Genomic DNA, 23,675 nt, shown 5'->3' on the forward strand with positions numbered 1-23,675 from the left:
CCAGGCCATTCTTAAAACAATATGAGTTGGCCAGAAGCCACTCTTAAGGGAGCCCATTCCACATTTTCACAGCTTTTGCTATGAAGAAGCCTTTCAGTATTTGGAGATTTCCTCCAGACGAAAAGAGTGCCCCCTTGTCCTCTGTGATGACCTTAACCAGTTCCGGACCACCCGTCGCAGTTTTACTGCGGCAGGCAGCCCCTCCTGCGCGAATTGATGTAGGACTACGTCGGTCAAGCGCCTGGTGCACGGGACCGGCGGCCGCGATTGCTGCCGACCACCTGCGATGGCTCCCCACTGAGAGAGAAGGACTGGCAGCTGTTGTAAAAACAGCTGACTGTTCTTCTCTCTGGAATGATCACAGAGCTGCTGTTATCCTTCTATATAGGATCATAGGGCTCTATGTTCATTTCAAAAGCCATGCCCCCACAGTAATCACTCCCCTAGGCTTACATTTAGCCCCTTGATCACCCACTGTGTTAACCCCTTCCCTGCCGATGTCATTATTACAGTAACAGTGCATATTTTTAGCACTGATTACTGTAGATGTCTGATCTGTCTGCCGCAATGTTGCAGTCCTGCGAAAGATCGCTGCCATTGCTAGTAAGAAAAAAAAAAAAAAAGACATAAATCTTGTAGCAGAATACAAATTGGCCTAAAATGATGAAAAAATTGATTTAATTTTTTTAGGAATGTTATATAGCAGAAAGTGAAAAATATTGTTTTTCTTTTTCAGAATTGTCGCTCTTTTTTTTTTTTGTTTAATCACCTCTACGATTTTTATTTTTTGCACTATAAATTCCACCAAAAGAAAGCTCTATTTGTGGTTAAAAAAAAAAAAAAAAAAAAAGGACATCAATTTTATTTGGGTACAGCGTCGCACGACCGGGCAATTTTCTGTTAAAACAACGCAGTGCCGAATCGCAAAAAATGGCCTGGTCATTAAGGGGACAAAACCTTCTGGTCCAGAACTGGTTAAAGTAAATCACTCAACACCAAGTTCACTATATGGACCACTTATGTGTTTATATATGTTGATCATATCTCCTCTTCTCAAGAGAGAATTCAGTTCCTTGAATCTTTCCTCCATGCCTCTTATCAGTTTGGTTGCTCTTCTCTGCACTTTCTCCAGTTCCCCGATATCCTTTTTGTGAACTGGTGCCCAAAACTGAACTGCATATTCCAGATGAGGTATTACTAATGATTAATGATCTTTATACAAGAGAGGATTTTGATTGCTTTAGAAGACGCAGCTTGGCATTGTGTGCTATTATTAAGCTTATGATCTGCCAGAACACCCAGATCCATCTCCACTATTGATTCCCCCAGTTCTACTCCCTCTAGTATGTATGGTGCATGAAAATTCTTAGCCCCCAAGTGCCTAACTTTACATTTATCAACCTTTAAACCCCATTTGCCACATTAAACAGTGCATTGAGGTTGGCTTGTAAGTTGGAGACATCCTGTAAAGACCTAGTAAACACAGGCCCAATGTCGGGCGGCATAGGTCGGTTAAGTAGAAACCGGCCGACATTATACCCTCGTGTACTGCAGTCGGTCCGACGGATATCAGCCCTTTGGCTGGCCTCTGTCAAAGGTGCATGACCGAAAAAGATCTAACGATCGACTCGCGATCAACACTCTCAGCCAATGGCTGAAAGCGCTGACTGGAGTGTTCTTGCAGCAGGGGGCAGGTGTCCCTCTGTCAGAACACAATAGAACAGCAGGGTAGATTGCTGCATTAACATCAGTAGTTAGTACAGCGGCTCGGACCTGAGCTGTCTGGTTTTTTTTTTCGTTTAGCCTGCTGCGTTGAACTAAAAAAAACGACTAGTGTGTACCGGGCTTAAGGACATTATTCCACTGCATAGTGTACACTGCAAATGGTACTTTTAATTCCAGACCCTATATATTTTTTAAATATATTAAAAAGTAAAGGTCCCAACACTGAACCTTGGGGTACACCACTGATAACCTTGGACCATTCAGAGTATGAATCATTAACCACTACTCTCTAAATACGGTCTTTTAGCCAGTTTTCTATCCATTTACAAACTGATTTTTCCAGGCCTGTATATTTTACCTTGCACATTAGCCATATGTGGGGAACTGTAAACTTCAAGTGAGGGAATATGGCGCTGCCTGGGAAAAGGGTGTAAGGGAAGATATCCACTGAAGTAGGAGTAGAGTAATGGTAGATGAAAATACCTTATGTATATAATAAACATAAATCCATATGTGGATGAACCTTAACAGTGCAAATCCAACAAATAAGAATAAAAAAAGCTAAAAGATATGACGATATATATATATATATTACATAAAGTGACTGGTGCTGATGTGTGCAATGGTCTGGGCAACCTAGATGTGCGCCCAGTAAAGTGACTAAGTGACACAAAATTGCACAAAAATAGGACTCAAAAGAATAGGTGGTATAAAGTGGCTGTGCAAATAAAGTGCAGCACTGGGTATCATAAATGAAAGCCCATTAACAGTGACTGAGTGCATGAGTTATAATAAAAGAATGGTAGATGAATTAAAAAAATTTATATACAATCCAAAATGACTAAGTGGTGCGTAAAAGAAAGATATTAAGGTGACCAATGCAGTGAATCCAATAACTGAAGGAAACAATCAGATGGAAATACTCAAATGTGGGTGAACATCCAGATCCTATAAATGGTGAATAAATATACTATAGGGTGAATAGTGAATAAATCACAAAAAAAGTCCACAATCTTGTGGTTATCCAGTAATGTGAATAATCCTCATGCGATAATTCCCGACTATGCTTGGGGGTGATGCTGTGGCGTTTGAGTGCTCAAGCTCCCTCTAGTATTAGATGCACTCACCAGAAATCCCAACCCCACACACAGGGGTATTAGGCAGAGATATACACGGGGGGTTGCTGTATATGCTTTATAGGGATGCCCGGTCCTGAGTGGTCCTGGATGGTAATCCTGGGTTCCTAGTTCCCAAGTGGGGGTCCTCAGCTACCCGGCTAAGGCTTAGTCCCAGCCTATCCTCGAATAATGGGATGGTGTATCTGTCACATAGAATGAACAAGGGGGGGAGACATAGCATTATACTGCAAACCAGTTTCATTAAAAGTAAAGGTGGTGTACTCGCATATCATAAATAATAAAACAGCGAGGTTTGGGTATCCGGAACGCGATGCGTTCCACACGAGTCCGGAACTGGAAGTGGTGTGACGGCGCCGTACGCGTTTCGTCATAAGACTTCCTCAGCAGCGTCACCTCACGTCCAGGACACTTCCTTATGTGCGCTGCGGGGAACGGTGTCAAATGCTTTTGCAAGATCCAAGTATATTATGTCCACAGCCACCCCTCTATCTAAGGTTTTGGTCACCTCATAAAAAGAAATCGGATTTGTCTGACAACTTCTGTCTTTCATAAACCCTTGCTTAATTTTGCTTAAATTTTTTATTTATTTTTTTCCTAGCACAAAACTCGTCTATGTTGTCTTTTATTAAACTCTCCAGTATCTTCCCGACCATAGAAGTTAAACTAACCGCTTTTTAAATATAGGCACCATGTTGGCCTTATGCCAGTCATAACTGGTGTCTAAAAATTAGTCTTGAAATGACAGAGCTCTATTTTTTTTTTTTTTTTTTTTTTTAGGATTCGTGGGTGTGACATTTGGTCCAGATGCTTTTTTCACAATTATTCTGTCTAAATATTTTTAGACCATATCAATTTTGAGCCATAGTGGATCATTTGGGGCTGTGTCAATATCCTTCCCATTATAGACATGAGTTTCCCCATGCTCCTTTGTATACACAGAGCTGAAGAAGGTATTTAGTAAATTTGCCTTCTCTCTGTCCGCCAGTCACCCACTAGACATATGCCGGTTTTCGGTAATTCGATATATCGCGGTATTGCATAGCCACGGTATTGTTATTGTGGCATTTTTAAAATACCGAGTTTCTCTGCTCCTGGGTCTGACTTGTGAATTGATACATTTCAGTGAGCTGGATGACTCATTCACTCACACAGCTAACGCCTTTCAGCATTAAGCCCCCTTTCACACTGGGGCGACCTGTGAGGCGACCTGGTCGCCTCACAGGTCGCCGCAGGTCGCCTCCCATAGGGAAGCTGCGGACCCGTTCTGATAGGAGCGACACAAGTCGCTCCGACTCAGAAAAAGGGTCCGGAGCTTCTTTGGGGCGACCAGGAGGCGACCGCCATAGACTTCAATGTTATGAAGTCCGTGGCGGCCGCTCCGAGGTCGCGGCGCGCTGCTCGCACCGCGACCTCGGAGGTCGCGGTGCGAAGTAGCGTCGCCCCAGTGTGAACGGGGGCTGAGTCTCCCAGTAACTATAAACAAAAATGATTACATTGTATCTTTTCCTTCCCTCTGCCAGGGAGAAAGGAAGTTTAACCTCTTAAAGACTGGACCTTTTTCTGACACTTGTTGCTTGCAAGTTAAAATCAGTTTTTTTTTTGCTAGAAAAGTACTTAGAACCCCCAAACATTTTATATATTTTTTTAGCAGAGACCCTACAGAAAAAAATGGCGATTGTTGTAATATTTTATGTCACACTGTATTTGCGCAGCAGTCTTTCAAACGCAAATAATAGACTTTAATGAATAAAAAAAAAAAAAAAACGTAACAGTAAAGTTATCCCAATTTTTTTTTTTGTTACACAGAGAATCGTGATCTTTATTCCAAGCTAAAAAATCGTAATTCTCATTTTGGCCAGAATCGTGCAGCTCTAATATATATATATATATATATATATATATATATATATATATATATATATATATACACACACACGCATAGCAGCCCACATTACATTATTATATAGCCATCAAGCAGTGTCTGGCCTACCTGGTGATGACTGGTCCTGGCGCTCTGATCCGATGGCCTGGTCTTTAAAGGGGCAAATACTTGCGATCCAGAAGTGGTTAAACCTGCAGGAGGACCGGTGTTTTTATCTATTAACCACTTTACCACCGGAGGATTTTCCTGCTAAAAGACCAGGGGTTATTTTGCGATTTTTTACTGCGTGACTTTAACGGACAATCGCGCGGTCGTGCGACGCTGTACCTAAACGAATTTCACGTCCTTTTTTTCCCACAAACAGAGCTTTCTTTTGGTGGTATTTGATCACCTGTGCGATTTTTTGATCACGCGCTATAAACAAAAAAAGAGCGTAATTTTTGCAAAAACAACAATATTTTTCACTTTTTTTTATATGAAATTCCCCCCAAAAAAAATGTAAAAATCAAAATTTTTTAAAATTTTCGGCCAATTTGTTTTACGCTACCTATGTTTGGTAAAAAAAATCGCAAAGAGCGTATTTTGATTGGTTTGCGCAAAAGTTATCGCGTTTACTAACAAAGGGAAAGATTTTTGTCATTTTTGGTGTTTTTTTTTTTTTAACGAGTAATGGCGGCGATCTGCGATTTTTTTTTGCGGTACTGCGACATTGCGGCGGACAGATCGGACCCTTGACTGACATTTTTGACACTTTTGGGGGTACCAGTGACATTACTGCAGTAATCAGTGCTATATATATGCACTGTTACTGCAAAAATGACACTGGCAGGGAAGGGGTTAACAGTATTGGACAGGGAGGGGTTAAGTGTGTCCTAGGGGCGTGTTTCTAACTGTGCAGGGACAGGTCTTCTAGTGTAAAAACAAAGATCAACAGTTCTACATAGTAGAACTGTTTGATCTTCACTTTTACACAGGGAGAACTGACAGGTGGCTTGTTTACACAAGCCGCTCTGTCTTTCTCCCGCTGTACCGGCGATCGTAGTGTGACCGGCGGACATCGGGTCCGCCAGTCACACTCCCGCACTCCTCCGTGAACGAGCCGATAAAAACACCTGTCCTCCTGCAGGTTTAACCAATTAATGACTTTACTATTGCTTTAGGCCTGGTTCACATGTATGCGGGTTGGGGGCCCACATTTGCACAGGCATAGCAGCCCATTGATGTGAATGGGCTTGAGCTGCTATGCCTGCGTTTTCAGCTGAAAAAAGGTGCATGCAGAATTTAAAAAAATGCAGTGGCCATGAAATCCATCCTTCTTTTTCACCATGCGACTTACCTGCCGTTGCTGCACACGCAAACTGTTTTTAAATGCCGTGCCCACGTATACAAAAAATGCAGAAAGCTTGCCAGAGCAATGGTGCAAAAGCAGGATGGATTTCAAGGCCACTGAATTTTAAAAAAATGCTGCATTCACCTTTTTTCTGCGGAAAATGAGGGCATAGCAGCCCGTTCAAATCAATGGGCTGCTATGCCTGTGCAAATGTGGGCCGCCAACCCGCATACATGTGAACCGCCAACCCGCATACATGTGAACCACCAACCCGCATACATGTGAACCAGGCCTAAAGCAATAGTAAAGTAATTTATAAACAACACCTCCTTCAGGTTTAACCACTTCTTGACTACAAGGATTTGCCCTCTTAATGACCAGGCCATCGGATCGGAGCCGAGCGCCAGGACCAGTTATCACCAGTTTGGCCAGACACTGCTTGATGACCTATTTTAGGCCTGGTTCACAGAGTCTGTACTGACTGACTATATAATAATGTGCATAAGTGAACCAAAGCCCCTAAATTCAGCAATGAAATTGAAGTGAGGTGGAAATTTAATAATTTAAATTTAATAATACAATACCGTGATAATACCGTATACCGTGGCAAAACCTTAATCAATTAATCGCAGCATGAAAATCTGATACCGTCACAAGCCTATCACCCACTGTAGATTAGATTATTTTGTAAATGGCCTACATGCTCAAACCTGACCTTTTTACTATTATTATTTTAAGGTTTGTTTTACTATATTTTGCAAACGGTTGTTGTTTTTGAATTTTTGCGGCCTTGATTTTCTTTTACATATTCTGTTAAATTTCTTGTAACAGTTAAATGATGATAGTGTTCCTTCATGTTTTTATTTTTTAAAAACTGTTATTTATAGCTTTTTTAACTTTGGCCGTGAACCACATAGGTTTTATTTTTAGCCTTTTATACATATTGCCTATGGGAATAAGCCCTTAAAGGATAGGTTTGCCTTTGGGAACATGTTACAAATGTTCCCATTGCTGCAGCCTGCTGCCCCCTCCCTTCTTTCTGGCAGCAGTACAGGGAGAAGTTCCCCGTACTAGCTGTCACTGTTTAAAAACAGTGTGACTGTGTGGGGCTCCGCCCACATGGCCGTGTCTTTCATACACAACACAGCTCTGTGTGTCTGAATGAACTACAAGCCCTGGCATCCTTAGCGGCTGTCGGCTTGTAGTTTTCTATGAACTACCACGGTACTGTGGAACGCTGTGGTAGTTCATTAAGTCTTCCTGTCAGGGAGTATCGGCTTACCCGTATGGGATGTACGGGCAAGCAGATAACACTGATAGTGTGTAGGAGACCTGCATGGCATCATCAATCTGCTGATCGCTGATACAATGCTTTATAGGCTCCTACTACATCAATAAATAAATGCAAGGTTTTTTTTTTCCTGCAAAAAACGTTCATTTATTTAATTTTTTTATGTGAGTTTATCCTTTAATGTGGGAGTTCATCATCCAAATGTATTCTTTATTTTATTTTTTAAGGTTAAGGTTAGTGTTTTATTTGAAATGCAGCACCACAATTTACGACCCCTCCCTCCTAAATTATTCAGCTTTCTGTTATTTTGAACATGCAATCCCTATGTTAGACTGGAACCAAGAGGCAAAGTAAAACCCCGGTGATAAGTATAGGATGTGTTCTGCTTATGGATGCATGTGTATCTTGGATAAAAGCCTTTGGCATGTCATTCTTCAGTAATTGACTTTCCATGTATTTGCAGGAATTCATGGAGAAGGTTCTACGTTCAGTACCCTGTATGGCTTGTTCATGTGGGATATAATATTTATGGAGGGGATTCCTGATGTCTTTAGGAATTCCTACCAGGTATGTCTGATGAGAAACTGATTAGTCATCTTCTTCCATACATAGTGCCTGAAATATGTTGTGATTGCACCATATAGTATACCTGCTGAGTCAGGTATTGCCATCCATTGTTTTATTTTTCTGCAGCGTCTGTCTACAGCTACCTTTTTTATTTTCACATCTTCCAAGATCAATAATGATGTTAGATCACTGAAATGATAAATAGGACTTCCTTAGAAGCATAAGAAAAGCCCGTTGAAGATGTATAGAAAGGCTTTTAAATATAATAGAAGCACTGGATTGTAGTTGTGGTTAATGGCAGCATGTAATGTTTTTGTTGCAGGCATTCCCCCTGGACCTACATACAGACATTTTTTATGAGAACAGAAAGGAAGCCATTGAATGTCGGCTCCAGCTGCTCCAGGAGTCCTCCACGGAGACGCTGCACAGCTTGATGGCTGACGTGTGGAATGAACACCTAGGTGAGGCCGCTGCGCTCGTCAGCTGGGAACGGTTCTCCTCTTTGCAACAGGCCCAGGTAAACACTCGGTAGGATGAAGTGTTGTTACACAGTAACCAGACATGATGCAATTACTAGTCAACAGCCAGGATTTTATGAAAGATCAGAAGAATTTTAAATTATTAACAGTCCAGCAGAGAATACAAACATTCCTTGTGACCTGGCAAGGTAACCTAAAGCCATACGTTTTCATCTGTGTGATTATAGCGGATAATTGCGTTACAATGGACAGTAGATGTTTAAAAGTAGAACTGAAAAAAAAAAAAAACTTTCTTTTCCTGCTATGTGGTGGAGGAGAAAATAATCTCTGTTAAAGTTTTTGTTGCTGTGTTCCTGTTTTGGAGAGGTTTATGCTTCCTTTTTGTACTGATGGTGATAATCACCAGGAGAGGTGGAAAACAATATGATTTCATATTTGTCACCTGAACAGAAGCAGAGGGAAAACCTGTCAATAGGGACACTCTGTGACAGATGTCAAAGCTGCAATTTCTGGTAAATTTTGAGAGATTTCCTTTTCTTGTCTCTGGGACTGGAAAGGGGGATAAATCTCTCCAGTGGCAACAAAGAAAGCGGAAAAAAAAAAAAAAAAAAACGGTTGTAACCCTTTCCCCACCTTGTTTTTAAAACTAGGAAAATGGTTTGGCCGGCCCTGTGCTTTAAAGTGGATTTCTATTTTTGCAGCCAAACTTAGGATAACTCCTACTTTATATTTGTTACATGTTCCCATTCTAGCATAACTATGTGAATTCAAATTTGCTGCTAACCTTTTTACTTGCTTAAAATCCTATTTAGCTTCCCCCCTCTATGTAATGTTAGGAAGGGGGCTTGGGGAATCTTGTTTACCATAAAAACCTGTTTGTACTGTGCTGGCAGATCTCCATCATCAGTTGTAAACTAGATGTGCTCACTGTTGTTCCTAACAAAGGGTAACGATCTCAAGACTTGGGTGGTACCTTGTATGTTAATGTTCTTTTAAAGCAATCTGCCCATAAAATGTTGCCAGGCAAGCATGTTGGGAGTGCAAGGTATTCTGAACAAAACATGCTGCTCTTTATGTAAAAATTTGCTCCACAGAAACTACTAGAAAGGATAGAGTCCGGAGCGTGTGCGCACCTACTCCATCATATCTGCTGGTTCCAGCATTCTGGTTTTAGGTGTGATACGTTCTCTCTCTCTCTATCCACCTGGAAGGTGATTGATGTGGCCAGTCTCCGATTGGAGACCAAACGGGATTTAAGCTGGCCAAGCCTGCAGTCTCATGCTTGTGATAATGCGTTTGTAACTAGAGATGGGCTCAGGCGTGGTCGGGATTCTAGTCCCAACCCCTCCTGCCTGATCCCGCCAGGAAGCCAACTCTGCACACTGCTAATCACAGGCATTGAGACATTTCCCAGACAGTGCAGCTGCAGATCGGGAAATGTCTAACTGCCTGTGATTAGCGGTGTACAGTGTCAGCTTCCTGGTGGGATCAGGCAGGTGGGTTGGGACTAGGATCTGGAACATGCCTGAGCCCAATCTCTATTTATAACATGTGCTCAAAGCTCTCTGTTTGCTTGTCCTGCTCTGCTGTTTGGATTTCCTTGTTGACGACCTCAGATCGGATATCGACTAGTCTCTGAACCTTGCCTACCAACCGCAAGTACCTGTTTAGTTTGTTCTGTTGGCCCTGGTCCAGCATGATGGCCAGGCACTATAGCAATGTGTCTAAGTCTGAGGGTAATCGAGTACCAGCAGGCCTGCTTGCCTTATGGGAAAGGATGCTGCTATAGGTGAAGAACACACAAGCTAGCTATAGTGTCTGACCACCTGTGTTAGGGGTAAGTGTGACAGTTAGAAATATTTTTTAAATATGCCGTGTGAATAGGAACACATAACAAACATAGTGGAGGTTTCTAAAATTCAAATGCAAAGGTGGAACTACACTTTATAAAATCACAAATAATCATTAAAAGGAAACCTATAAAGAGAGAAATACACAGGCTGCAATTGCTGACCTTTCCTTTTAAAAATGCTAGTTGCCCAGTTATGTTGGCCCAGTAACTTCAGTATGTACTGAGTCACTGACCCAGAACATGTATGTCGATCAGGATTTTTATTAAACCTCACAACTGCATTTGTGTGCTTGGTGAATGACCATGTTTCAGCTATAGACATCTAGGCAACTAGCATTTTCCGAGGAGCTTAGCAGGGGCAGTCTGTTTCCTCTGCCATGGGACCGTAAATGTTTTCAATGAGTTTATAAAGATTTGAGCAATCCAGGTATGGCATAAAATCAATGTTATGACTCTTGTTAAATTCTGTACCAACCCCATGGTTTAAAGATTGTAAATGGATATGTCTGGACATTTTTTATGTATACTAATAATTCATAAAACAGTCCAAAATACTATGTGATTTAACACACACTGCTCACTATTGTACTGAGAATCCTAGATATGAAGAATTTTTAATTTAGGCTTCAGTACATGAATTGGAAATAGTTTAATCTTGGACACCTTCTTCTGACCCGTTTGGGTAGTAATATGGGGAGGCCCCCACTGTTTACTTCGGCTCCACCTTGACACACATAGGTTGATTTACTAAAACTGGAGAGTGCAAAATCTGGAGCAGCTGTGCATAGAAACCAATCAGCTTGTAACTTCAGCTTGTTCAGTTAAGCTTTAACAAAAAAACCTGGAAGCTGATTGGTTTCTATGCAGAGCTGCTCCAGACTTTGCACTCTCTGGTCAATGTAAATCATCCTCATGGAGTGCTGCTATTTAATTTGGTAGTCATGGATGCCAGTTGATATTTCAGCTCAGATTTCTCCTCCTGATTCCAGTGAATTTGCGGACTGTGCTCCGAGGAAGACTGCATATGTTGCTGCATACAGAGGCCATGGTATTTTTGTTAATTTGTAATAGCAATTACTTGGGTAATGACAAAGCGCTAAAATTTGCGCGAAACGCGTCTACCTCTTTGTCCCCTGCTCCATCTGTCAACCACTTGTCATATGAAGCTTCAATAAAAGGATTTTTAGAAGTGCAGCTGTCCGGGATCATTTCCTTATGAGCAATTACTTCAGGTGGATGTGTCCTAATTCTCTTTTTCGAACTTCATCTCATTTCAGAGCCTGGTGTCCTGCCTTGGAGGAACATTGCTAAGTGGGCTATGTAGGAAAATGTCCAAAGACATTCGGCACTGTAGAGGAGGCCTCCCCGATCTGGTGGTGTGGAATGGGCAAAAGCAAATCTATAAGGTAAATGGGCTCCTGCTTGTTAGTGCCTGCTTGTGTTATAAGTAAAGTAGTTGTAAACCTCTGAAATGAAAAGGCATAACCTTCTATGGTGTGTACATGCCTCAACCCAAAGCACCTAGTTTTTATTTCCTTTCTCTCTCATTCTTCTGCTATCTGCATGAGCCACTTTATACAATCAGTCTGGTGAGGGCTGCACCTCCCTCCCCATCACATAGCAGGTTGACAACCTCAATTTGGCATGTTTCCCTTTGAGACTGTGTAGAGGGGGCGCATCTGTTCCCCTCAACTTAGGTCTCAGATTACACTCTGCTTCCTGCTTTATGCTGTGACAGTATGTGACATCAGATCCCCACCCCCCTGCCTTCTGCAATTGGAATCTTATGTAGGAGGGTTTGTTTCATTTCTGTGCATCACCTGAGGCCAGTCACATTAGTGGGTATATGGAAGGGTTTACAACACTAATAAAGTGCATTATTGTTGTGACAAGCCAAATTGAAGCAGAATTCTGTGCTTTAAAATGACCACTTCTGTACTTTATATAGAAGCAGAGTCTAAAATTAACTTCTGGAATAGTTCTGTCAGCTTTCTCAACTAGTACTAAGTCTAATGCTGTGCATATTATACGTTGCATTTCATTGTATGCCACTAGATGTCACAATTCAAACAAACACTCCTTATGATATGTTGAAAGGGGTTTCTGGTGACAACATGGAAAATGCCCTAGGTAACGGAATAAAGTGATGTACATCTTTTAGAACTGTACATCCTCACTATCATGAATGCAAGTGTTGATATAGAAGCATATACATAATTTAGGATGTTTTACATTGTATACTAATTATCAGGACTTTGTTCTTTTTCTAAAACTTATTTCTCTTTCGTTCATTGTTTGACACAGCTCCATATCTTCTTGACCGATGGGTTTATGCTGCTCTCCATAGGAGTAGGACACTAAGCGGAAAGAAATTTGACCATGCCTATAGGGCAGTCCCAGAGGGTATACACCCACTTCCTGTTATAGGACTTCAGTTTTTTTTTTCTGCCTAGTCAGGAGTAAAGACCTGCGACGGTGCAGTTTTGTACCTACAGAACCTCCAAGGCGGCAAAGGTATTCCCCTTTCCCGCCTATTATGACAATATTGTCGCAAGTCAGTGGGGTTCCCCCAAACACACTGTCGGGGGTCCCTAAGCACTTTGCTAGAAGCGCTGGCAGACTGCTGGACCCTGGGGAAATCTTCACTGCAGGGATGTCTGTTCTCTTCCTGTCTCTGAGTTTCTGGCTTACAGGGGCTCCAGGCTGAATAGTGGTAAAAAAAAGCTCCTGAGGAGGAGCCCCTCCATTGAGTGAAGTTTGTGGATTGCTTTTACTGCACGTAACATGGGAAATAGGGGAAAGATTCACGTAACTCCTCAAACTCTTCCCCCGTTCACAGATTGTGTCACATGCAGGGAAAGTAATCAAAGAAATGTTTGGTGTAGGATCGCTGCTCTATATACATTTAAAAAGTAAAACAATGATATGGCAAACGGTGTAATCCTTAATAAGAAAAGCAGCTGACACAAAAAGACAGTAAACCTTATCTTCAATGAAATGGTAAAAAATGGCGTCGCGCTAATCAACATATAAATTAAGCTGACAATAAGGAGCAAACAGGTCCCAAGTGTGAAAAGTCCAATCCACATAAATCCCAGATAAAAAAGGGGTGCAAGCAGGAGAGCCCGCCACCAATCAAAATACCAAGGTACTCTTACCAACTTTAGAGACCCCACAGGGTCAAACACGTTCTGAATGTGTATAAACAGGTAACAAAGGGAAACCAATCACCGGTCTGGTCGCTCTGGGAGGAGACGAACCGATGTGATTGGTTTCCCTTTGTTACCTGTTTATACACATTCAGAACGTGTTTGACCCTGTGGGGTCTCTAAAGTTGGTAAGAGTACCTTGGTATTTTGATTGGTGGCGGGCTCTCCTGCTTGCACCCCTTTTTTATCTGGGATTTATGTGGATTGGACTTTTCATACTTGGAACCTGTTTGCTCCTTATTGTCAGCTTAATTTATATGTTGATTAGCACGACACCATTTTTTACCATCAAAGAAATGTTATCAATGAAGGGGGAGAGTTCTCATCGGGAGCTCCCTTTTATTTATTTTTTATTTTTTGTACTGCTGCCTAGTCCAGACAATGAAGCTATTAACCACCTGTGTGTCGTAGGTTCAGAGACAGGAATAAAATGGGGCAGCATGGAGTAAAGATTTTCCAGCATCCAGATGCTTGCATGATGTGGTACATGCATTGTAACGGGTAAATAATGTGACAAAATCTGTAGGGCTAGAAATATTTTTAGTTAAACTTCAGCTTTAGGGTTCATTCACACCTGTGAATGCACCTTGCTGGTGAATACATGTTAGAACCCCGGCCGGGGTGGGGTGTTCCTGTGACTAAGGAAGCCCCGTTGAAAGCAAGTGTGATAGCACCCTTAAGCTGGGTGCTTACTGGCTGAAAATCGGCCCCTGTATACTGCTGTCTATTCTACAGAAGCCAGCCTTATGTCGAACGAGCACGCTCTAAAACCAGCAACCGATCCAATGGCTACAGCGCTGATCAGTAGTGTGTTCTGGAACAAAGGTATCGTGAGTTAGTACGGCGATCTGTTTTTTTTTTTTCCTCAGCCCCTTGGGTTGAGCAGAAAAAAAACGTATAGTGTGTACCCAGCTTTAAGATATTAGTGGCAAAAAAAACATTTTACAGGAGTAAGGTGAGCCCAATGGGGACATGATACGACAGTTATGTGAACTGGTTAGGCAACGGTCTGGATTAGCTCATAGGCGACATAGCCAGTTCTTCTGTAAGATACTTTAATAAAGAAGGTTGACACAACTTCTGTAAAAAATATCTACTTTTCTAGGGCTTCCACAGAAATTCTGATTATATAGTTCTAGAAAACAATCATGAAAAAAGATAAATATCTGACTCTCATGCAGCTAACTTTTTTTTTTTTTTTTACAGAAGTTGTGTCTTGAGTGTTTTTTTTTGGCTTTGGTCTCCCGATTTTTATCATTAATTTCTGGTGAATTAGGCAAGGCATGGGCTTTGAGGTCGGTTTTCAAATTTGGTGGTTCTAATAAATCAAGTTGATTTTTAATTTTTTTTTTTCCTTTTTGCATATCATGTACAGGTTGTTGATGTCTCACATGGCAACCTGCTTCAGCTGAATGGCATGGTTAGCGAGGGAAGATATGCTCTCCTGTTAGGTTTATTGCTGTGATCTTGGTGAAAATGTGACTCTCACATACTTATTACAGTGTAACTGTTTAAAGCTGAAATCCTTTAGTTTGCTTGAAAAAGTGGTTTGCAGTATGTTTGTCTTTTGGTAATGGCAGTGGTGGTGATATATTAGACGTATCTCCTGTTGCCAACTCATTTACAATAGTTATTTCCACAACCTTGATTGGCTGCAGCACATTTTCATCCATCAGCCTTAAATCAGTTTCATTGTTTGGGAGTGTTGATTTTACTGGCTGCATTCTACTTTTGCGTCAGTGACTAATTAGCAAAGCCTTAATGAAGACTGCAGCTCCAGAGGTGTGCCTTTAAAAAGTCCATAGTGACAGCGTCTATGCTATCCTGACTAGTTCCTTTTTATAAAGGGTCAGCAGAACTCTGGCCAGGCTAATCTGCTGCTGTGAGATCAGCAGAAAATTCCAGAACACATCAGTAAAATAGTAAACAACCCATGGGCAACTCTTTAAAAGCCTTTTTAGGTTTCCAGGCTAGAGGTAAATATGAGCTCTATTTGATCCCTCCTCTACCCTCCAAAGAATCTGACAAAACCGAGATTGGTTTTATCAGATACTTGCCTAGCTGATAAAGGCCAGTAAACAAAAATTGAAAGCAGAAGTTACAAAATCTCCATTGCTTTTGGGATCATTCTTCACAGAGGAGGAACAAATCTTTCTTCTCTGTGTCTAGCTTCTTGCAGTGGTTCGAGCCCCTTTCCTATTCCTGGAAAAGTGGGAGGGTGCTGTGTCTGTCAGTGAACCTCAGAGAAAAGGATTTTACAGTAGGCCAAAAATCCAGTTTTCTCTTTCATTCACTGACAGACACAGCTTTAAGTCTTCAGACCATTGGGATGTTCCAAAGCGGTGCAACATGAGGGGTGGGAAAAACATAGCAAATGCAGAATTCCCAACAAGGCTTTTAATATAGCCAACCAGGTAACAGGAGCTCAACTAGGAACAACTGGAGCTCACCACCAGAAAAATGTTTACCCTCAAGAAGCGGAAGCCTCCGCAGCCTGCAATACTTTGCGGCCAAACGCCGCATCCGAAGATACAAGTATATCCACCTTTATAAAATTTTGTGAATGTGTGTACAAACCACCAAGTAGCCAAGTGCACACCTAAACCACTGACGCCTGATGACGGAAGGTCCAGGAGGCACTAAGCGTTTAACAGGGAAAGGAGGAAACTGACCCTTAATGGAGTAGGCCTGTACCACTGTCTACTTGATCCAGTTGGAAATGGTTGCAGTAGATGGGGCCTGCCCCTTACGAGGTCCATCCATAAGAAAAAACAAAGAATCAGATTTCCTAATCAGTCCAGTCACCGCCAGGTAAACCTCATTCGCTCTTACCACATCTAAGGAATGTAAGGCAATTTTCTTAGGATGTTTAGGCTTAGGACATAAAGACAGTAGCACAATGTCTTCATTCAAATGAAAACCCTGAGACAACCTTAGGGAGGAACACCTGATGGGGTCGTAACACCACTTTGTCCCTATGAATCACCGAACTCGATGATAAACTTTCCTGGAAGTAGATTTTCTAGCCTTCAACAGCGTAAGAATCACTGACTCGGACAGCCCTCTGTCTTCCAGCACCTGGCTTTCCATAGCCACACCGTTAAAGTCAGCGACTGTAAAGCAGGATGGAAGATTGGTCCCTGAGGGGAAGTTTCCAAGGGACGTCTGCTCCCAACTGTACCAGGACCGGTGAGGCTAGTCTGGTGTCACCAGAATGACTGGAATTCCTTCTACCTTGATTCTGCGTAGCAGTCTCGACAGAAGTTGAATTGTAGGAAAGCTGTAAATCAGAAGATCCTAACCCCAAGAGTGTTTGTGCTTTGCCAGAGGATCCCGAGACCTTGACACTAACCTCTGCAGCCTCTTGTTGAGACTGGAAGCCAGCAGGTCCATATCGGGGGGGCCCTTCACCAAAGACACAGTTGATGAAATACCTCTGGGTGAAGAGACCATTCTCCCGGATCCAACGTCTGCCGACTCAGATAGTCCGCTTGCCCATTCTCTACCCCTGGAATGTGCACAGCAGAGAGGGCCGGAACATATTGTTCCATCCATTGAGACAGACAAATTCTGATTGCAGAATTTTCAGGATGTTGATTGTAAACCTGGACTCCTCCTGAGTCCAGACACCTTGGGCCGAACACACTTCCAAGACACCTCCCCATCCGGACAGACTGGCATCCGTGGTGATTACAGTCCAATACTGGGGAAGAAAAGATTTCCCCAGATGTAGGACCAGGGAGAAGAGCCACCATAGGAAAGACTCCCTTGAACCCTGACTCAACAGAATCAGATTGTCCAATGACAGTGGATCCTTGTTTCATTTGATCAGATTCTCCCTTTGCAAAGGTCTGGTGTGGAACTGCCTCGAAGGTGAAGACCATCAGACCCAGCACTTGCATGCAAGTCCTGAATGACGATCGATGGTTTGACAACAGGAGCCAAACAGCCTCCTGTAGTTTTGTCTGAGGAAGAAACATCCGGGCTGCGCTGAGTCCAGCGTCAGACACAAGTAGTCCAGCTTTGTGGATGGAGACAGTGCCGATTTCTGAAAATTCAGTGTGCAACCGAACTCCTGCAGAGTTTGCACCGTAACGTCCAAATCGGCTTCTAGAGTCGAGAAAGATCGCCTAGATAACCCAGTACCGTGATCCCCTTCTGCCGTAACAAGGCCAACACTGGGGCCAAAACCTTTGTGAACACTCGAGGAGCTGAAGCGAGAACAAAGGGTAACACCACAAATTGAAAGTGCTCCTCGCCCACGGCAAAACGAAGAAAACGCTGATGCCCAACATATATTGGAATATGAAGGTAAGCGTCCTTGAGATCGATAGAAGCCATCAGATCTCCTTGATGAAGGAAAGCTACTACTGTGCAGATGTAATCCATCCGAAATTTCTGAGCCCGCACCAAGTGATTCAGAACCTTAAGATCCAAGATCAGGCAAACCTTGCCTTCCCTCCTGGGAACTGTAAACAGATTTGAATAAAAACCTTGGAAACGTTCCGACTCTGGAACCAGCTTAGTAACTCCTTGTGCTAACAGGTCCTGCACTAGTCTGCAGAGGCCCTGTAACTGCTCTGGAGACAGTTGTAAGTTGGAAGGAAAGAACCTGCCGGAGGCAAGGACCAAAACAATCTTTTAACTGAACTGAATCAGTTCATGGACCCCTTTGTCCTGAATGAGCAAGGTCCACGGATCCGGAAAGAAACAAAGACGTCCCCCCCACCCCAAGCAGCTTGCTATGGGAGCACCCGAGCTGCAGTTCAGCCCTGTCCCTCTCTCTTCTCATTGGCTAGCTGACTTTGACAGCAGGGAGCCAATGGCACCGCTGCTGTGTCTCAGCCAATCAGGAGGGAGAGTCCCAGACAGCCGAGGGACCCATGGACATCGCTGGATAGCGATGGGGCTCAGGTAAGTATTAGGGGGTGCTGGGGCAGCTGCTGCACACAGAAGGCTTTTAATCCTAATGCATACAATGCATTAAGATAAAAAAAAAAAAAAAAAAAACTTTCTACCTTTACAATCCCTTTAAAGAAATACTGAAGGCCATCATTGCTGACTTACTTCTAACACACTCCTTGCCTAGCAGTGCGAGTACCTCTGCAGTATTTTGAGTCAGTGGGGTTAATTTACTAAAGACAAATAGACTGTGCACTTTTTGTAAGTGCAGTTGCTCCAGGGCTTATAAATGAAAGGAAGCTCTGTTGGCTTTCATCACCCAATCATGTGCATGCAAAAATGCAGTTTTTTTTATTTTATTTTGATTGGGTATTCTTTTAAAGTGAAGCTTTATCTCATTTACCAAGTTCCTGGAGCAAATGCACTTTGCAACTCCATCAGTATAGCAGCCAGAAAACAGTGATTTTTCAAGAGCAGTAAACAATGCAATCACTTAGGTTTCATACAAAGCTTCCTCTGATTAGCTGAAGTGGGTAGATAATCACAAATTCTGCCTCAGCCAATTAGAGGAAATGTATTCATTCATAGAATACAAAGCTTCCTCTGAAGAGCTGAGCAGCACTTAGCCCAACTCACTTTTGTTCTCATCCCGCTTCCGGAACACAGCGCTGTATCTTGAATGTAGCTGAGGCTACAAATAGTTTATATCGTGCTCCCAGCCCCAGCAACTGTTAGTGATGTAAACAGTTCATTTGGACCAGCTTGTACATGACTGTTTTATTCTTTACCCTGATGTCCATGTGTTGTTTGTTGCAGATGGTAGAGGTGAAGGGGCCAAGTGATCGTCTATCACACAAGCAGATTGTTTGGTTGCATGAACTGAAGAAGATGGGGGCAGATGCAGAAGTGTGTCATGTTGTTGCCATTGGAGCAAAGAGTAACAGATTTAATTAAATGTCACAAAATTTAGGTATATTATTTTCTAATAAAATTTCTTTTTTTCTTATTTGGCCCCGGTCTATTTATGTGATTTTGTTCATCTATACCAGCCAGTTACTAAAACTAAGGATGCGAACAAATACTTCAAGGGACATTCTCGTCGGAACTGAAGGTTACCAGGGGTTGTGTTTCTTCCACAATTATCTATATTGTGCTTAGTTACCCAATTCAAAAGGAAGCTATCGCCAATTACCTTTTTTTGTTTCTTGCCCTACATCTGATCACCACTAGGCCATGTTACCCAATGCATTTCGTTATCAATGGGGTGGAGCACAATCCAGGTTTCCTGGAGTTCCTTTTTAACAAAACATAACATATATATCTTTAATGCTTTGCCTGAACCCTTAACATCAGCATTTGGAAACAAGATAATCTGTCAAAACACCACACTCCAGTCCAAATAGCTGCAATATTCGTGTTTAATAAAAATTAAACAAAATATGGGTTTTCTAATTCCATTTTAAATAAGTCACATCCACAGTTCAGTAAGCATTCATTGCAAAGAGTACCAAGGTTATAACTCCCGTTCACTAAAAATCTGCACTATATACAGGTTTTAATTTAATGTTTTAAAAGGCACTTCTACTATATTATACATTTAAGACTTATCTACAGCAGAGGTTAACAGTGCACATCATTTCAAATTTCATGACTTAGTGAATATGCCAAAAAATACCAAAGTTTGGATTCACTAATCTGTAAAAACATTTGCTATTTGCCATAACAGTCATCGGCTATGTGACTGTTCTTTCAATCCCAAATCAGTTGTCATTGCTGAAAACAAGTGGATGGTCCTTTAGGAGTCTTGAGTCCCTGCAGGTGTTTAGTAGAGAATTGTAAGTTTTACTAGTCTTACAAATGTTTTCTGTGTCTGGGGAACTCTCCTTTATTACACACTGGGGTTGATTTACTAAAGGCAGATAAACTGTTCACTTTGCAGGGAAAGTTTAGTAAATGAAGTGTAGCTCTGCTGACTTCCATCATCCATTCTTCTTTTTTTTGTGCTGGTGAAGGCGAATTCTTTGCAAAGTGATTGCCAAATTCACTAAGTTCTGGGGAAACCATTCTTGCTAAGTGAACAGCCTAATTTGCCTTTAGTAAATGAGCCCCACTTTGTGCGGTCTTGTAATCTTGGAACCTTTCCTGATTAGGGTTTAGTGCTCCAGCTATACAGTAAACCTGCACTTTCTTCGAGTAATATAAATTAAGACTACAATTGTGCAGCACCTCAAAAGTGACAACACATACCTTTTTTAAGCAAGTCCTACTCGTTAGGATTTCTCCCTTTCACCATGGGGCTGAACAGAAATCAGTGGATTCCCCTATTTTGTATTCTGACAGCCGCTGCTCCACTGCGGATTGGGTTCAATTACTACAGTAAAGAATTTTTTGCCCGGCTTCTTTGATTTTCATATTTAAGTTTGTAGACCCAGGTGGTGCTGGCAAGGCCATCTTCATCTCCAATTTAAGCAGAATTGGCCAAAAAATTATCAGTGTTAGGCTATCATTACTGTTCTGCTCCTCTTCAGCCTTCTACCACAGGGGTTGATTTACTAAGATTAGAGTGTGTAAAATCTGGTGCAGCTGTGCATGGTAGCCAATCTGCTTCTTACTTCAGCTTGTTCAGTTAAGCACTTCCAGACCGCCCACTGCATATATATACTGCGGCAGAGCAGCCCGGGTGCGCAAAATTATGTACATGTACGTAATTTTGTGAACAGGTTTGGGGGGGGGGGGGGGGGGTTGCGCTTCACTCTCGCTGTGATTGGACACAGCAGGAGCCAATCAGCGGGTCCGGCGGCCATGATGGCCACCGGGATCCGATGATCATTCCGTGGAATGTCACAGAGGCACAGGGAGATCTGGTCTCTTTTCCCCCAGTACAGTTAGAAATCAATCCCTAGGAGCACACTGAACCCCTTGATCACCCCTAGTGTTAACCCCTTCCCTGCCAGTGTCATTTATACAGTAACAGTGCATTTTTTTTTTAGCACTGATCACTATATTGGTGTCACTTAGTGTTAGATTTGTCCGCCGTTAAATACTGTTGATTTGACGCCATTACTAGTAAGATGTAGCAGAATACATATTGCCCTAAATTAATGAAAAAAATTAGTTTTTAAATTTTTTTATTGGAAATGTTTTTATAGCAGAAAGTAAAAATTTAATCTTTCAATTGTGGCTTTTTTGTTTATAGCACAAAAAAAAAAAAAAACGCAGAGGTGATCAAATACCACCAAAAGAAAGCTCTATTTGTGTGAAAAATAAAAAGACATCAATTTTATTTGGGTGCAGGACCGTGCAATTGTCAGTTAACGTAACGCAGTGCAGTATCGCAAAAAAAAAAAATGGCCTGGTCATTAAGGGGGTAAAAACCTTCTAGAGCTGAAGTGGGTACGCTTTGAAAAAAAAAAAACTGGAAGCTGATTGGTTTCTATGCAGAGCTGCACCAGTTTTTTCCCTCTCCAGTTTTAGTAAATCAACCCCAAATGTCCTAAGCAAATACTGTCAATGTGTAGGAAGCATCAGCATAAATGTGCTCCCCATGTGTACAGCAACATAGGCATTGTGATAGATTGCTCAGACACAGAGGCACCGGTCATGGGAGGTTTGGTGACACAGCCAGCTGTCTAAGTACTGGTATGGGGCCAGGTGCTTATTACATAAGAATCATACAGGTTTACTGCAAACAAGCACAAAAGCAGAGCTAGATTTTTCCACTACTGAACTTTTATCATAATCTATAAAAAAAAATATATATATCTAAATAATTGTTCAGTTGCTTCAGATTTCAGTCTCCAAAAGAAAAACTCACTAGTAAATTGCTTTTTGAAGGTAAAAAAAAAGTAACAAAAAGAACTCAACTGTAGGTGCTACAGATTATTCCACAGGAGAAAACTATAAACCATTCAAAGATTTGACACACAAGCTGCTAATTTAGTATTTTACAAATTCATTCATATCTATAAATGTATGAGCGTAAGAATGAGGATGTTTGAGTATAGCGAGGTGCAGTCCAACATCGGGTTTTTCTTATTAGCATGTAATCGGCCAGTGTACTTATTTATTAGCGTGTGGTTGGATTACACTTGAACAATTTTTAAACACAGTTTTGATAAATAAGAAGTATCTCAGTAATTTCTATGAAGAAATGTCTTCCACTGAACCACAACTGCAATCATTTACAGAAACGCTTGGGCTCTGAGCTGTACTGCTGTTACTGGGCATACATAACCGATATAGAAACTCATTATCGAACGGCCTTGTACACACAGATTTCTGCTTGTATGTAAAGTCCACTTTTACTAAATATTTGTATAGCTTTAAACAAGTAATTGTTATCAGCATTAGTCACTTCTGACAAGTTTTCCCAGATGGGCAGAAGATAAGCACACAGCTTGTCTATTCAGAATACATCGCTGCATGTGCCTTCCTCTGCCTATGTGGAGAGGAGGTGTGTCCACTTTCCTCCAATCAGCTCTCACAGTGCATAAGAGCTATAATTGCAGCTCTCCACCCCTCCTCTGTACTCCTTGCAGAGGCAGAAGGATTTTATCACAATTGTGATCTTTTGAAGGGTTGTAGAAAAGAGAAGACTGCAGATAAACATGTAGAAGAATTTGTTTGATATCTGTGCATCACCTGAGGCTATTCACTTCACTTTAAAGTCATTAAGGGCCTCTTCACACTACAGTGCCAAGGTTGTGGTTACACTGAAGTCCACTACAGTCATGGAGGAGGCATGCTGGAGTGGCATTCAAAATAAATAGTAGTAATACACAATCCTAATTCACCCTTAAAATGGTTCTGAACGCAAATATTTTTTACCCTAATGCATTTTCTTCATTAAAAGAGAAGTATGGGAATTTTTTTTTTCTTTAATCATGCCTACCTTGGTGGATGTTGCATCTGTCGCCCGCTGGCTCTAAGGCTGAGAACCGAGATGTCAATCACCACTGATCGCTGGGTTCTGAGCTGGGCTGTGGAAGGGGACGAGAGCTTCTGGCTCAGGCTCTCAGCAGCTCGCTGAGAGGCTGAGCCAGGTGCCAGTCCAGGCATTGTGGGCAGATCCCCACCATATGGTCATGATTTTTCCCCAACCTGGAGAGGCTCTGTGACATCAGCCAAAACTGAAAACGGGTCACAGGATTGCAGAACAATCTGCACTCCTGTAATCCACAGGAGAAGTACAGCCAAACAAGCTTTGGCTGTATTTCCCCTTTTAAGGTAAAATAAAAACCTTCCACTGTCTGTTACCCCCACCCTCCTTTTCTAAGCACTTATCTCTAATTGACCCATC

At 42.0% G+C, this 23,675-nt stretch overlaps 1 protein-coding gene across 1 annotated transcript in view; it reads left to right on the forward strand.

Annotated features, from left to right (window-relative positions):
- Positions 1–19,345, forward strand: part of FAN1 (FANCD2 and FANCI associated nuclease 1) — a 47,950-nt gene extending 28,605 nt beyond the window's left edge. Inside the window, exons 11-14 of the mRNA XM_082255407.1 lie at positions 7,831–7,934; positions 8,257–8,451; positions 11,543–11,671; positions 19,193–19,345. Coding sequence (XP_082111533.1) covers positions 7,831–7,934; positions 8,257–8,451; positions 11,543–11,671; positions 19,193–19,330 — 566 coding nt within the window. The 3' untranslated portion in view covers positions 19,331–19,345. The remainder of the gene's footprint in view (positions 1–7,830; positions 7,935–8,256; positions 8,452–11,542; positions 11,672–19,192) is intronic.
- Positions 19,346–23,675: the final 4,330 nt, after the last annotated feature.

Source organism: Pelophylax lessonae (assembly GCF_965119305.1).
Source record: "Pelophylax lessonae genome assembly, chromosome: 4".
Classification (NCBI taxonomy): domain Eukaryota; kingdom Metazoa; phylum Chordata; class Amphibia; order Anura; family Ranidae; genus Pelophylax; species Pelophylax lessonae.